General features: G+C 33.8%; 1 protein-coding gene across 1 annotated transcript in view; it reads right to left on the bottom strand.

Moving 5' to 3' along the window:
* Nucleotides 1–15080, bottom strand: part of LOC111047286 — a 53431-nt gene extending 38351 nt beyond the window's left edge. Inside the window, exons 1-2 of the mRNA XM_022333008.2 lie at nucleotides 14933–15080; nucleotides 8575–8664 (exon numbers count right to left, since the gene is read on the bottom strand). Coding sequence (XP_022188700.2) covers nucleotides 8575–8664; nucleotides 14933–14962 — 120 coding nt within the window. The 5' untranslated portion in view covers nucleotides 14963–15080. The remainder of the gene's footprint in view (nucleotides 1–8574; nucleotides 8665–14932) is intronic.
* Nucleotides 15081–18297: the final 3217 nt, after the last annotated feature.

Genomic DNA, 18297 nt, shown 5'->3' with positions numbered 1-18297 from the left:
TTAGATTGAACGGAACTTGACAAACACATGTTCATCATATGTATGATAAGGTATGTTCAATCTAATACAATCTATGAGGATTAAGTTATTAACATTTTGTTAATAGCTTTGGTGTAAACGCAGCTTAAGAGAACTTATATCAATAAATTGACAATGAGTAATATTTTTGATCTATTTTTTTCAAATATTGAATTGTATTTATAATAGAATGGAATATAGAATAGAATAAAAAATGTCATTTACTGATTAGAAACAAATTTCAAATAGATCCACATTTAACAAAAAACAAAGAATAGAGTTCAGTAGCAAGTTCAATGAAATTAATGAAATGAGTTGATGAATAATGAATGAATGAGTTGATGAATAAAGTAAGCTGATTCATTAGGCTTAGAATTCTGCCGTGAGCCGAATTTGATGTTGAATTATTTTATCTACTCATAGATTATGAACCTACTATGCCTCCTTCAGAGTTTAAACTTTCTATCAGCGTGTAGTGAACATTTTTCATGTCTGTAAGTAGTGAGAGCTCTTGCTGAACTACTTACTGCTCTCAAACACAGAATACGACTATTTTCTCAATAAAAGAATCGATTTGTAGACTTGTCATTTCAACCGGAAAAGCTCGGATGCAACAGCCGCATCAGTCTGAGAAGAGATGGCAAGATTGCTGTGTTATTGTTTCCTGACAAGAACTACGGCAATCTCAATCGTGGAACTCAATAGAGCTCCCGATGATAATGGCATTGTATTTTCCGGAAGGACTTCCTGGAATCGAGATGTCTGGAGAAGAGACCCAATGCAGCAGAGGGGTGATGTGACGGACCCAGTACATTCTACAACGAGATTTAGTGTTTCCCAACACTGGGAATCTGCTTATCATTATCATGCGTGCCAAATTTTTATAATTGAATTTTCAAGTTGCTTATCAGATTGGTTCCTACTCATTTTAATTATTTCCCATATTCTATCATCCAGTCAACCATATCAAGTAATATTATTACTTCCAATTTCTAGCTCATTACTACTTTGGAAAAATGAAATTATAAATGTTCACTCTTTCGTCGGTCAAGCATGAATAAAAATTAATATTTCACTTAAAAAAATGAATGAATAGAAATCCAATATTGAGAAAAATAAATCTATAATGAGAATCGTCTAAAACATGTACGGTATAGGAAATACACGAGTGATGCATCATTCTGAATGAACTACTCAACTGATTAAATTGAAGTTTCGCTGAAAACTTGAAATTTGAATTCACCTTTCAATCATTCATTCATTCTGAATTTACCAATAGTCCAGTCAAATGGTCGTTTTTCAGGAAACAGCCCCGAAAGAATTTATCTCAACGTTTCTATATGTATTTTGGGGAGCTGAATTCGAATCTGAAATGGCGGCTTCACCTCCAAAAAGCCTTAAAATTTCGTCAATACTGAAATTAAATGTTTCTAACGGGTGATTCTCATAGGAAATTACCCTTGTGAGATGATTTCAGCCGAATTATGTATTTTTTTAGGAAGGCCTTGAAAAGGTATCATAATGAAAAATTTGTATTTTGGTTGTAGGACATGATTTTCTATTTTGGGTGTATTCCCCCTCCCACCACTACTAAATTCAAAAACTCCTAAGGAATTTTGTTCAGAATAAATTGTTCTTCCACGTGATGTGTGGTTTTTATCTATACTAGAGAAATATCCAAGGGTAGAAGTGGTAGGGTAGAAGTGGAAATAGGGTCCGAAATCTTTGGGGGTTTTGGGGGTGAAGCCGCCCTCTGGCGTGTCAGCAAACTTCAGATTTGAATTCAGCGCCCCAAAATACATATAGAACCGTCGAGAAAAATTCTTTCGGGGCTGTTTCCTGAAAAACGACCATTTGACTGGACTACAAGCCTTGTAGTACATGGATAGACATAGGCTTATTGTTATTAATCAATCAGTTCACTCAAATTCAATAATTTAAACAAGTCATCCGATTTGTAATTCGAAGTTTGCGTAACTATTTGATCGCAACCAAACAGGGCTCTCTCGAAGTGACTCCGTAGCTCAGTTGGTAGATTGCGCGGTTGATCAATCAAAGGTTGCTTGCTTCAGACATATCAAATCGTTTTTTTTTTGCTGGAAATTTTCAACTCTTATAAATACATAAGGACATAAAGAGATTGTATTTTACAACACTAAATTTTCCCCAGTGCCATGCACGGGTTATATGGTAGTCTGATATAAGTTATTAATGATTGAGTTGCGAAATAGAAATTTGTGATGATAACTCACAAATAAAGAGACTATGAATGGATTGATTGCTCTAGTTTTTACAACTTTATTCGAGAAGCTAGCCTATATATGGAAATTGTTTTTTATTGAAACTATTGTTTTGAAGCAGAATAGAGGGAAAATGTTTGATGAATTGAAGATAATTCTAAATAAAATTCATAATAAATTAAAGTTGAAGTTAGAAAGTTATTTGAAAATTTCATAACAAATTATTTCATGTGGAAAGTATTGAAAAACAAGTCCACCCTTCTCGATACCAGTAAAATTGGGCCAAATCTAGACGAAAATTATTCATTGGGGGTTGGATGTGGTCCAGACAAAATAACAAAATAACCATAACATGAATGGGTGGAAGAGAGAGTGAAAATATTCTATGACTACTTTACAACCAACTCCATTTTGCCTGAATCGAATTCAATAATTACTTGATCAACATGATGTGTTGATTCAAGTTCCAAGCAGGATGAAGTCCTCTTTTCAGCATCTTGCAGGCTTCCGTTGGAAATAATGATTACAACAAAATGTAATTCCAGGCTACGATTTTGAAAATTAGATAACATCACCACGTATGGAGAAAGGCATTTCTTACCGAGTGTAAGGCAGCTATTATTATGATGATGTAAATAACAGACGTGTACAACGAAACAGAAAATTGTTGAGTTCAGACTTGAACATACTACCTGAAAATTAGTTTTTAATAGAAATAGTCTGAAGAATGGAAAGTAGAGGTTGAAAGTTGTTTAAATTCGACAATGGAAACGAATGTGGTCTACTGATATTACGTGTTAAAAAGTTGAATTTATACTAGAATTTCACGTTAGGTTACCATGACTTGTATTAGCCTACTGTTTACAATACTGTGTACTTTTCTACCTCTAAAATTTCACGCAATGTTCCATGGGCGTTTTTCTGACGAATATCAATTTTTCTCAGTCTGTACGAATCGATTACTTACTTCTCAAAGATCCCCATGCATCTAGAGTGAAAATGACATCTTACTTAGAGACGTACCAACTGTAGGCCTTTGTCTTTGCAATAATCAATGCAATAATTTTTTTTCCAATTTCCATTAACCCTATACCCTATTAATCATCCTTAGACCATCTAATACCTCATACTCCTTTTGAAATTCCTAAACTCCCAGTTTCATGGAGAAAAGTTTCTCCTTAGTTTATTGTTAAAGTTAGCATTACATTCTATTTATGTATTTTATTATTTGTAGGCACCTGCTGTAAAATCTTTTAGGTTTAGCGGGACCAATTTTGTAATGCATTTTACTGAATAAAATTATTGATTGAGAATATTATTAAGAATTCTTTGAAACATAATATTGAATGTTAACATTAATTACAATTTCTCAAATAATAGACTTTGAAATTTAATTGAGAATAGCATAAGTTCGTGTCACTTCTATTTGGACAGAATAGAAATCATCCACTATTACAGATTCCCTTGAATACACCACTGAAAGAGCTACGAATGCTAGTTAAAGGGGCTGAAATAAACATCAAACTTATTCATTTTAAATTCTTAAAAAAAGTGAAATCACTCTTTCCAAATGGTCCGTACTACCTATTGTTCAATAAAAGAATTATTGCCCTTCCTTCCCAATTCTCCGTGAAAAACAACATGGATACGTACAAAATTCAAATAATGAAGAAATATTATCGACACGTGAAAGTTCTTCGATTACAACACAATACATAATATATTAGCAGACTGCTGATAACCTTCAAAACGGCATCGGATGAAAGTTTACGCGAGTCATTCCAGGAAGATGAACGAACGTTGAATAATGAAACTCGTTCTTCAGGAATGTTCGGTTAATTTTTTTCACGGGCGTAATCGACGAGGTTCTGCTTCCCATGAGCGTTTAGTTTCAATTCCTTTTCCGGCCTATCGCCGGATATTATTGATAATGAGATAAAGATAAGCCTGGCAACTGGATGTTGCTAATTTGCATATCTCGTGAACAGAGAGTGAGAGTTGTCAGCGAACTTGACTGGAGTGGTAGCTGTGAACTTGAATCTTCTCCTGGTCCTGCTTGGTCGCCATAACATGGGCTAGCCGGCTGCTGATCAAATCACCTCTCAACGCACGAGAGAGAAAGTACACCAACACGATACAAACCGAAATAAACGTCAACAAACACTCGTCAACAAACACCTTGAATCTCGTGCATACGGCTCATTATCTCCCTTTCGCAAACGGTAACAAGATGTTCAATAACGCCCTGAATGGATTTCGAGTTGATTGTGTGCGAGTTCACATCGATGACGTTCTGAGAAGTTTACCCACTGTTCACACGGACACTTTCATTTTTTCATTACGCTCATTCGAGGATAAGGCCTCACAAATGAGTCTCAACAAGAATTTACTTCCAATTGTGATTCTACAAACATGCTAAATGTTATAACTTGCATCATTCATGAAACAGTTCTGTATATTTTAACGTATTTCATTGTGTCATCATTACTGATTTTTTTTTACAGGAAACGAGCTTCTTCAGCAATGATGATAGGAAGTGGAGTTCAATATTGAGGGAGCTAATACTTTTCGATTTATGATGGAAGAATAATAATCCCAAAAATAATATTCAGCCAACAATATAATACGATACAAGTTTGAAAACGAACTTTAATTTTTTAATACTCTTTCACATGCAAAGGCTGGTATAAAAGTCTTGCTATTTGCTCACTTTTGTCCTGTTTGATCAAGTTCAAGTTCAAGAAGTCTCTTATCACTTTGTTGAGATTCACGTTTCGAAGTCTGCATATCATTAACGGTCATTGCCCAGAACTACAGACGGACGTACGCATACGAGTGTAAGGGAGTCGGCAGTATGTCGTGCCGTAAAATACAAGTGAAGTTTAATGCGCGTGATTTAGTGGGTGCAACTACAAAATTTACATTAGATGAAAATGAGTATCACGATTCTCTTCATTGATAAAAATCAATAAATTGATAATAAAATTTGGATAGCAGCTTAATAAAATCTTAATGAATTTATTTTTTCAATTTCTACGGAGTTTTAACAAATATTGTTGTTGCGAGAGAATATTAAGAGTTGTAATAGGCCTATCAATTTGTTGTTGTGGGATACGGAATAGCATTTTGAGTGTAACACTATCTTCTTGATTCCACATAGATTTGAATAATGGAGTGATTTGATATAAATTGTCTGTGTTGCAGTGGCGTGTCTTCGATGGCAATAATATTCATCTAAAAACCTCGACAGCAGATTTCAGAGAAAATCAGGAAATTTTAATTCCACATCTAGCATCAGAGTTCACTGGTAAACTACAGTGTCAGATGAAATGAATAAAAATTTCATTCAGTTCTATACGATATAAATAGCATATAGTTAAAGATATAACTTTACACGGTCAATTTTATCAAATTCATCTCTGAGTAATATTATCATATTGACAACTTCAGCTATTCATCGATACAGTGAAAATAAAATTATCTTGTATTATTCACAGATCAAGAAATCTAGAAGTTCCAAGTACCTGAAAGTTTCCTTTATTTAGATTGATTTTTCTATTATGTATATCTTTCCCATGGGTGCACACATGTACAACTCAGTACAGCTCTAAACTGTAATGAAAACTCTATCTATATTCTGTACAACTTAGTACTGGTCATATTTTCTTATCTAATCAAATCGAATTTTCATTCTCAGTGTAAAAAATTACATATAGCCTGAAAGGAACTAATTCACAACGCGAATCATAATATGAAGCTTGATGGAAGGTGGCTACTGCAATAATTAATGAATTCGAATGAATAAAACAAAGGTAAAAATCCATAGTCTTGCTCTCAGTTTTCGTCTTAGAAGATTTGAGTTTATTTGGACTTTTTGTAGAAGTAAGAAGTATACATTTCGTTATCTAGAATCAGGATTTTCTCAAACGTTCAAGCCTTCTTCTGGCAACATGTATAAAAATGGCATGTTTAAAAATTGAAATAATTTATATAGATCAGTATCCTAATCTACAGTATTCCGGACAGTGTGATACTTAACAGTATACAGTAAACTGTAAGTGCATCCACAGTATACCGTTAGGTGCATTACGAGTTTGAAAAATATCTTGAAGGAAAAGTAGCAAATAAACTTATTTATGTGGTTTGACTGTTCCCGCTTTACAGTATCTGACTGGTTTGAAAACTAAACCTGAACGGAACTGGAACTCCTCATCCCACTCAACTGGAATGGTTATTATGCAATCTTCTCACATTGACGAACTTTGAACGACTATGTATAAATACCGGAATATAATAATAGTTATAAATAATACCGACCGTCTCAATCATAAGTTATCATACATTGTACTCTACAGTTTTCCACATACACGAATGATTCCCGTTTTGTGAGACTCAATCAATAATATTAATTGTTTCCAAAGATCTTGATTAATTTCACGTCGAAGAGTATACTTCTGCTTTATTCATTCATTCAACTGTCACATATTATAGTAATAAAATATCAAATACCTTAAAGATGCATAGACTCACATGCAGCGCTAGTGTCATACTTGGAATTAAAATCGGCAATTGAGGGGGCAACCTATAAGATTATTACATACCAATGCCTTTGTAATCTATAGTATTACAAATATATAGATATAATATCTCGTGCTGAAATACCCCAATGGCGGCCTTCAATTTCAAGTAAGAGCTATCATTGAGAAGGCACAGGCATTGTGGGTCTATATCTCTTTAAAGTCTTTGTAGAATATGATCGAGAGAGAGCAAAACTCTCTCTTTCTCTCTCCCGAATGTTGATTAATGGAAGCTTCAAAAATAATGAGATTATTCTTCTACTTCTCTAAAATATCAGCTTAGTTTCCAATCTAAAATAGAATAAATTAACTTCATAAACTCTTCTTCATTACGACATAAAGCTCTATAATTTATTTCTGTTTGGAAATAGTCAACATAATAATTATTGTTCGATGAACTGTACTGAGACATAATATTTCAAAGGAAACTTGATTGACGTTATTCTTCTTTACTTTATTGACATTATTCTAGTTATTCATTCCCTCGAAACCTCCAAATAACGCCGAAGAATCTGAAAAGTCTACTGAACCAAAAAAAAAAAAAAAAAAAATGGATTCTCCCTCTCCAAAGTCCACGAACATTCTAATTCCATGTATATGTTCAAGCTTAACAATTTCATGTTTGTAAGACGCCATTATAAGGAGACTATCATCAATAATATTGTACCTTAACTCACAATTCCGCTGCTTTGTGCTTCATTCAAAAATGCTTCATGAAAGCGATCAAGAAGTGATCTTGAAAGATCACTACACAGAAAAAGCATACACAATAATTGATTTTCGCCCCACTGCACAGAAAGCAGCTGTTTTCCAGTCCTTACGTAGATCTGAAAGACATTGTTTGCAGACGACTATCGTCTGACGGCAGAACAGGTTTTTTCTTTCCGGCCTAGGCCGGAAAGAGTACCCTTTCCAGCCTTTTTGATCAAAAAACAGCTGATCAAAAAAATTTTCATTATTTGTGTTCATTGTTCAATAATTAAAACATTTGTAATAATATCATCTTATTGTCATTTGAAATAATAAAAAAGTATAAACTCAACCTCCCACATAATTGAACATCATCTTTTAGGTTATTTAGACAAATCAGAATGAAAAATGAGAATACTTGGACAATTTCCTGATATTCAGATTACCTCAGATTTGCTAGAGCTATCACCTTCCACTTCTGCTTTCGGAAGTGCTTAGTAAACAACTTTTCTCATATATATTGTTTATTTTTGTGTGTGGCGAAAAATAGCGTTCGCACCACGGGCAAAAATGTTTTTCCGGCTTTCAATCTTTTCTAGTCCTACGGCCTACGGCCTCGGACTTGAAAACCGATTTCGAGCCGGAAAAATCTCATTTTCTGCTCTAGGTGCGAAATATACTATATCAGACTTCAGAACCAAAACATATGAATGTTAGGGATCCACATTATATATCTCATCAAAGTGATATTGACTAACCTACAAGCATGAAGGATTGATAGATTGGTTGTTCTATGCTACTAATAAGAGGGAAGAGGTAGAAAAATTAAAATAAGAGAAATTAAAATACTCTTTATTAGGCGGAGTTGAAACTCTAGATACTTTCTTCTCTATCACTCAACCTTGTGAATTTTGAGATGGTGGTCCACACTCGTACTGTAATAATATGCTCCATTGTATCTTGTATGTCATTGAGATCCACCTTCATGAGAAATATTTGACAACATTCTGTGGGTCAGTCTTCGGATAAGACAAGAGAACTCTACTCACCAGGTCAGTGTCCAGCTTGGCCGGTGACGATGCAGCTTCCGAAGGTCGTTGAAGGCCAAGAAGGAAGCCGAAGCAACAGAGGAAGTGCACCTGCAACATTCGAGAGCGCAACAAAATCACAATCTCAGCCAAGCACGAACCGTGAAAACGAAATGTTATACCGCTAAAGATATCGCGATGCCAGAGTGCAGCAGAGACAATGGCGACCGTAACAATTAATTGTATCATTGTCTCTCAGCAAATGAACATCATCCCCGGCAAACGTAGAATCTCTGGTTTGCGCACGTTCCTCCTATTACTTTCACTCTCAAACCCTTCATATAACTATCCGTGATTTCCATTATCATTATGCATGGGAAGCTGCTCGCATGTTACAACATTACTGTTATAATAACTTAATAACAATTGCACTATTTCTCCCCTAACACAATGCAATCTTTCTACTGCATCTCCTACTAAATAAACTGTAGCATGCTCGCTCTATTCATTGGAATAATTGAATTATTTAGGTATTGTGATACAAATGAGGAATAATTCCTAGGATATTGTAGAAGAACAGGAAATATTATCATTGAATTCTATTAGATCGTGTAAGCATTCATTTAAAAACTGTGACTTGATTCTTGGTTGCCCTAAAAATAGACTGAACCTCTCGGGAAAAGGGTCATAGTATAGTAAAATAACGACTTTTAATCAACTCCTTAAGATTTTGGAATTTACTGAATTGATTTAAGAAATGGGAACAGCTCCAAGGTAAGCATTATGAATCAATGAGAAGTATGAATAGTCAATCGTACGAAAATAGTCCGATGGAGTTGAAACAGATGAGTGCAACGTTACCAAATGCGTCCAGTTGAGCCAGTTACACACACATCGATTTTTGGACGTACGATTTTTTGTCATCCTTATGAATTATACCAGAACGGAACTTGACAAACATCAACTGTTTGACATTATCTGTTTAATCTAATGAAATTTATAAGGAAGGCAAAAAATCGTACGGCAACATCCATTGTAGCGGACTCACATGTGTTCCAATTTCTATCGAACTATTCTCGTCAATTGATATATGACTATAGTTTATTCTTTGCTTTCTTCTGTTTTTGTCTAATTCATGTGGTTTTATTAAATAACTTTATTTGTTGTTTCTATTGAAGTATTGGTTATGTTTGTTATTAGCGATCTCTCCTTCCAAATAGCTGATTCAATATAGGAGCTGTTTGGTGATCCGGTCATTACTCATCCTATCAACATGCTTCAATCAGCCACTTCTGTTCCCATTCATTCTATATCTTATAGCAAATATGTTGAGTCCGTATGCCTATATCCATGTAGCGATCTTTTCTGCTACATCCATATGTTCGTTCTATGTATTATGTTCTACGGAGGAACCTCATCTCTGATGCTTGCAACCTTCTCTCATCAGGCTTGGAAAGTAGCTACCCATGTTTCGCTTCCATAAAAAAGTGTTAGATTTACAGATCTTATTAATAAATAAACTGAATTTTCCCAGTTTCAGTCGGTTGAATAACAACATACCTCTAGTACTCATGTTATTTGCATACATTGAATGTTTGCTCTATCATATTGGGTGAGTGATTGATGAGACGATCAAACGTCCATGCCTCCCGGCGGGATTCAAACCCACGAAACAGTAGATGCTAACGGACTGACGGTTATAACGCTCCAGACCACTATACCAACCTGGACGGCTAATTTCTTCAAATGAAACGTTCATCTCATGAAGAATGGAAGCATGCTTTTAAACAGGAAAATCCCTACCATATGACCAATCCGGTATACCCAAAAAAGTACGACTTTAAAATGACAAGGATAAACATTTGAACAAAGCCGTGTTCATTGATATTTCAATAACGTTGCAGACGTATTTCTAGAACTGACGTTTTTCTCAACCTCTTTAGGACTGATCCTGAGAGAGCTTTCAAACTAATAATCTCCTCTATAAAACATCCCAATAGAACTATAACTACTAGAATTTGTCGAGGAAATAATAGCTGAAGGTGCTTGGCGTCGTATTATCGAAGAAAGTAGAGGACGACAGCTCATTGCACCGGCATTCATTTCTAGTCTTCAATCGGCTTGTCCATCAATTGCGTTCTGTTTCGTTGCTCTGACGCTCAGATGTTATTCGTCTCAATAATACGTTTTCAAAGATTACAGTCGTTGCCTGCAGCCGGCAGCCACCTATACAGCACAGTCCGTTCCTGCGACGAGCATGATCCTCAGATTACGGTCCACTCTTACTTTCTATCCGTCAGCTAATTATTGTTTTGTTGTTGAGTTTCGACTCTACAGTTCTCCACGCCCTTCAGTCTGATCTGTTCTCTATCGTAACTCAAGCTGGATAGGTGAGGTGGATCTTGTTCGAGCTATACTACATGTCATTTTTGACAGCATCTTTGCTCATTCAAATCCAGATCAGATTTGATCAACCGGGCCAGAAAATCAGTAATTTTTTGAAAGTTTCTCTACTTTGAGCTATTACTATTATTCTTCCATTTTTTGTTACGAATTCCATATCAATTCAGAACTACATTCCAATAATTGAAGTGGACATAATATATTCAATTGCACTATAATTCTGAATTGATTTGCATTCCATATCAGACTAATTTTGAATGTATCATGTTTGTATTGTAGGGAGGAAATTATTTAGGATAATAGAAGATTAGTAATGTTCACTTCAGATTATTATAATATTATAATTACTTAGGATAATAGGAGTAATGTTCACTTCAGACTATTATTATAGTCTATTTCTTCATTAAAACGTCAAAACTGAAAATGAGTCCACCACTTGTATTCTGGCTGATGATATGATTTTTAAGTCAACTTTAGTTATTATAGAACGTTTTCTCAATCATTGATGGAGAATAATGAGATAAGCAATCAAAACAATAATTGATGTGCTCCTAGTCTATCAATGTTGTTCAATCAATATGATATTATTTGTTTTGCGCAATGACAAAAATAATAATGTTATTAACTGTAGCGTAAAATTGATCATACGCTTCAATTTCAATCCTCCTGATTTCATAACTTCGTGTTAAATTGTGAGAAATGGAAAATGATATCATTAAACAAAGCTAATCACAATCTTGGGAAGTTCAATTTAAACAATGAAATTAACCAATACTAATACAATCAATTTGCAACTGCTCATTAGATAAGTTTTTATTAATAGTAAATAAAAGTAAATTCGTATGGCTCTTGTTGGTGGGGAGTCCCTTGCGGGAAGGTACCACCGCTTGAATATATAATGTAAGCCGTCAATGGGCCTTACGACTGTCATACTTCAGCCGGGACCGACATTTTAACGTGCCCATCCGATAAGTTTTTATTAATGAAGAGTCATGAATGTTATTATTGATTATTCAATACTATATTATCATGAATAACCAATCCGTTCAATAAATTCTTCTCTTGGATTAGATTAATCTCATTCCACGGTAAAGCAATGAGGCATTACTACAGTACTATGAGATGATCAAGTTTGAGTTTGAACGATTTTTTAAATTAAAATATAAGTAGAATACATAAATCGATATTCATGATCCGAATTGGGAAGAAATTATATTTTCTCGAGTATTATCATTTTTATGTAATAGAATTATACATAGGCCTTTAGACTGAGCATTAAAAGTAATTTATGTGTTGAATATAAACTCCTTTCGTAATTACTACTATCAATTCATCAGTCTAAAACCTAGTCGTCCTGTTGAATGTTGAATAAGTGATTTTTAGTTTACAATCTGATATCACAAAGAGTGATTTGAAAGTTGAATTCCTCCGATAAAACTATCTGTACAACATTGAGAAGGTATGCATAGAGTGCATCTCAAAGGTTTAATATCTATGAATTACAGTTTTGTATCATAGATTTCCGGTACTTCCGGAAGTTATAATAACTTCAGTTCTTGATTCTTTTCATTTCTCACATCCAATAATTTGGAATTTTGCCGAAAAATGGAATTCTGTACAGTTACACAAGTTCAGTACTGATGCTACAGAATGGACGGAGTGTGATGAGTGGCTTCATCGCCAGTCAAGTTGAGGCGTCATCTCCATACCTGCGCCTGACACAGACGCGCAACAAATATTGAGAGAGTACGACTCTCACAGGTTTCTCTCTTCATCAACTGTCACTGGCATGTGTAAAACCGCAAAATTCGTTTAAATTATTGTCACTCGGATCGACTATCTATTATGAAGCTCGATTCATTCGAATAGAATGATAATTGAGAATATAGAATAGAATATTTCAGTTGTTATTGATATACCTAGAACATTCCACTTGAGAAGATAGCCTACCTAGTTGGATGTTGGCTACGGAGAATGCGACTGCATTGAAAAATGGATTGCAATTTCTATACTAAATTATTGTAAGATCAGTAAAATACACCTCAATGATTTTTACTCGATATTCCTCTAACGTTCTTACAGTTTACATGATTATAATGAGTGTGTAAGATTTACTCAAAATACAAACTGGAATTTACTGCTAGTTTTGTTCATGAAGAAGAGGTTTAGATGACAATATCCAAGTTATAAATGATCATGTAGACTCAAGAACATGAATCCGGCTTTGTGGAATCTAAGTGCATACTTTTTCAAGTAAGTATCTACGGCATTCGCTGACAAAATATCTATCTTCAAATGATCAGTAAATTGAACTTTGTTATGCTTACGAAATCTGAATTACAACAAAAGAATTATAGAAGTCTAATGATAACAGCAAATTAAGGAATTGAAATTGATTGTTCAACAAGGAGAAATTGATTTCCTTAGCAAAGCAGTCCATAATGATATAGAACATTTTCCATCCTGTTGGTGGGTTGTCAATCGCCAATATTTTCGTGGTTATGTTCGATCACTATTGGTAGCTACTACTTGTGATCACAAGAGTGACTGATAGGTCGCTATTAGTAGTTTGTTTTGGATGAAGTTATCATTGGACTATGTTTCTATGTTTCCCTAAAATGAGGCTTCTCATGATCAACTGATATCACTGGTATCACTTTGTAGTTGATTATTTTATGTTAGATTGAAATGAGAGATAAATATTGAATTATTATAAACTCAATTCATGATTCAATTTAAACGGTATCATAGTACAGATAATATACTGGGCTTTGAATTATTCTCGGTCGACCTGAAATCAATTACACTACAATACCTGATTTTGAAGAACTTAATTGAGCATTAATTCTGATTGATTTTTGTTCATAGATGAAATAATGTGCGAGTATTAGTAGATTCTCATGATAGATAGATCTCAAATTTCAATTATTTCTTTTTATAAATAGTTCATTTCCCTCTTGTAAAAAGAATGTAGTATTGATACTATAATCCAGAATAGTCTGAGGCTAGAACTGACAAATATATTCTAACAATAAGGGACCTGATCCACATCGTTGAAAACTATATCTCATTTGAATAGAATACTTCAATTACCCATAAAGTTTTGTTAGGCTACCGAGCGGGAAAAGCGATGTTCATCACTGAACAGAATGCAGAATTGGATTGATAATAATCACGAATAGAAAAAGAAATATAAATATGATAAAACGGCAGTTCTACAGCTTTTATTAGTGTCTTGCATGATAGTCAAATTAAACCTTTGAATAAATATTTCTCTTACTGACTTTTATTTTATAATATAATCAACATGCTCAATATGTATGAAGATGTAAGAATCAGATATTCTCATTCTATTGATTTGACATCATTAGTGGAAATGCCTATTCATACTGATATTCAATCAATGCCCAAACTCAGTTTTTTCAATAAATGAAAGGATACTTTATTAGCTTATATGTCACATACAAATTATGATTTGAGATTATTTCACATAATTTATTTCGCAGATGCTGTTTTTCATCATAAATTCATGTGATGAGCTTTTCTCATGAACTTAAGCACGGTATTCCACGACATAAACTTACTCAATCACTGAGCAATAAGACTTATCAAGCGAGAAAAAAGTTTAATCTGATCCGTTCACCACACTCATATAAAATGTCCGAAAATGAATAATAAAGTAGTCTACTTTTGGTTGTCGTCCGTATGATTTCTTGTTTGCATCGAATGGAAAAGTACTAATTCATGTGAAGAGCCAGCAGGATTCTGTTATTATGAATGATATAACATTTCTAATGAATTTGAAACTATGGATCTTCAGGAACGTTAATTTGAATCGAATTTAACCTTTGATAAGCACTCTAGAACTTATCATTTCATCAAACTTGAGAAAATATGGTTTGTGATTCTCATTGAATTCGCTATCATCAGCCGGAAAATATAGGAGTCTAAAAAATTCACATTCTTCACTACTAACCTGTGATTGGAATTGGCTCTGTCCGGCCATGTGCACTGATAAGAGAGTCCGCGAGTATATTTCCGTATGAACTGAACAACTATGAGAACCTTTCTCCACTAGTAGGTAGTAGGTAGTCGCGGTCAAAACTGGTAGGAGACTGATCTGAGACGCGGCCTGCCGCGACTTCCACAAGTCTCCAGCGATGATGGTGGTGGAGGTGACAAGACCACATCACTCATTCTTTCTCTCTCTTCCTCACATACCCTCTCTCTACTGTCTTCCTCCCTCTTCCTTCAATGATTCAAAGAGCTTTTTCCTTTCCCTTCATATTTCATTATCAATATACTCATTAACGCCCGTCAGGACATATTATTGCATTCTACCGGTCTTGCTGCATTTATTTCTTCCTGCATGTCAGGAAGCTCACGGCTGTAGTATGAGCTTCAACAGATCGGCTGCAGATTATTGTAATCTATGCGAGTTCAATCTTAATGCACTCATCAATGGAGTGCAGGCATGTGATAAGGCGATGTTATTATAGATGTATGAACATTAATATCATGTTTTCGAATTTTCCTGATGTGTCATCAAATTTCTCCAGGGTAATGGATTCTCAGATTCTATTCGATCGAATATCTGAGCTTTCTGGATATTGAAAAATATCAAAATCTGATGGGTAAATAAAACCGCTATTTGAAAGAAATTTATAGGTCTAAAGTGGGATAATAGTCTAGTATCGCCAAATGCGATAACGTTTTTAAAGATTAGATAATATCAGGTATCATGGCTAAATTTAGAACGGCCGGATAGAAATGGAAATAATTTGCTACTTATATAATATTATATAAAGTATTGGAATTTTGAGGTTAGGCGTAAAATATTTATTGATCGGCGACATAATGATCGATTGAGTCGCATAACGTAAAATCTAGCCAGACACCTTGGCAGAAATTTATTGTAACTAAATGGTATGCAACTAGAGGAACTAAAAAAGCACATGACTAATTGTTATAAAGTGAGAAACAACCGATAAACATTAGAAAATTGTATTGCATGTAAAAATGTACTAAAAACCCAAAATAAAAATAAATTAATGTATTAAGGAAGTAGGAGGTTCGTAGGCGCATGTATACTGTAACAAATTTGCATGAACCAATCAAATGGTAGTAATCGATGGGCGGCAATAGTGAGCCGATTCAAATAAATTTATATATATTTCTAAAAATGATAAGATTTTGTAAATGTTTACTGTTCAGTTTATGTTTTGGATATGGCCCGAAGACAGATAAAATATCAGATGTGTGACATAAGTAATAATTTGATAGATTGGCACGAACTATTTGAACCTTTAAATGGCGTAGTAGCAAATTATTCAAATTTTATGTGAATTTGCAAGTCGGAAATGAAAATTGTGAAAAGAAAGTAGAACTTGCCCACTTGCCTGCCAACCACTACCATGGAATGTCACCAAAATTTATAGAGCACAATATCTTTTACTGTACATTTTTAATGACTTAAAGTTTAATCAAATTATTAATTTTCTATAAGACTTTGTGATGCTATAGTAAAGCAAAAGTCATCCAAATATTTTTAATCCCTTGGAAGAGACGACTTCGGCCACCAACAATCCAAGACTACCAGGAATTCGGATCGCCACCAGCAACTTATGAAAATTCAGCACGTGAGTGATAAATAGTCAAAGTAAAATTAGGGCGCCCTCAGTGCTTCAAGTGAAACAAGATATAAAAGCTAGCTCCTCAGAAAGGTTTTAAATATTAAGAAATTAATAAAAATACTTGCGCAAGTCTCAAAATGGTATAAGAAATATTTTATTGAATAGGAATGAGTCAATTTATATATCAAGGGATACACCAATTGAAAGAATATTAAGTTCTAAGCTAGTTCACATGATCATTGATTTTATAATATAATGTAGCTCTGGTTCATTGGATAAATTGATTTATCTATTTCCATCAGGTGCCGAATCTTGCACCCTGAGATATATATATATTTATTAGAAATGATAAAAAATGATATATTTATAATTATTGATTCATCAATTTATCATTCTATGATTTAAGAAAATATATATAAAGGGAGATTACCTTAAATTGACAGGCAACAGCAAGTCGATATTAAGCTACATGCAAATAAATGCATACTATCAATGAATCAAAAAGCACATGGTAAAGTTTCGTGCTATAGAACCGAAAAATAGTAACTGATTTGTGATATTTTGGCTTGATTTTTATTTTTGTTTCATTGCATATTTTGTTGCTCTATATATTTCCTATATTGATCTGACTTTGAGATTATTCGTTTAATATATGTATCAAATTTTTCATGGTGTACCATTCATTTTATTCCCCAATACCATAGGATACAAATTATATATATTATATATATATATATATATATATATATATATATATATATTTGTTAATTATCAGTATTAAATTACTGTGAGAGCTCCTGAATGAGCCTCTTAGGATTTGAGTGAAATTATATCCTAGAAAACCACGACCAGATTTTATAGTTATTAATTCTCATGCTCTACCAATTGACGCCAAGCAGGAGGCAAAGCGTTATTCCATCAAAAATAACATCATAACACATATTAAACATACTGTTGAAGTTTCATCAGAATATAATTATGTTTAGGGGTGGTTAGGGGTAAAAAGCCCTATTGACCAGCATAAAAAGTGATTGACCGGGTATTTCTAATTCTCCAATTTGTTTCAAATTTCGCATACAGGATTATATACACATATTAAACATAGTGTTGAAATTTCATCGAAATATAATGATATTTAGGGGTGGTTAGGGGTAAAAAACCCTATTGACCAGCATAAACAGTGATTGACCGGGTATTTATAATTGTCTGATTCGTTTCAAATTTGGCATATGAGATGATATTCACATATTAAACATACTGTTGAAGTTTCATCAGAATAAAATGATGTTTAATGGTGGTTAGGGGTAAAAAACCCTATTGACCAGCATAAACAGTGATTGACCGGGTATTTATAATTGTCTGATTCGTTTCAAATTTGGCATATGAGATGATATAAACATATACAAAATATAATGATGTTTAGGGGTGGTTAGGGGTTAAAAACCATATTGACCAGCATAAAAAGTGATTGACCCGGTATTTCTAATTGTCTGATTCTTTTCAAATTTGACATACAGGATGATTCACACATGTTCAAAATACTGTTGAAATATTATTGAGATATTATGATGTTTAGTGGTGGTTAGGGGATGAAAACCCTATTGACCAGCATAAAAAGTGATTGACCGGGTATTTTTAATTGTCCAATTCGTTTCGAATTTGGCATAAGGATGATATACATATATTTAACATACTGTTGAAATTTCAT

Source organism: Nilaparvata lugens, chromosome 3 (genome assembly GCF_014356525.2).
Source record: "Nilaparvata lugens isolate BPH chromosome 3, ASM1435652v1, whole genome shotgun sequence".
Taxonomy (NCBI): Eukaryota; Metazoa; Arthropoda; class Insecta; order Hemiptera; family Delphacidae; genus Nilaparvata; species Nilaparvata lugens.
This window is presented reverse-complemented; position numbering and strand designations above follow the sequence as displayed.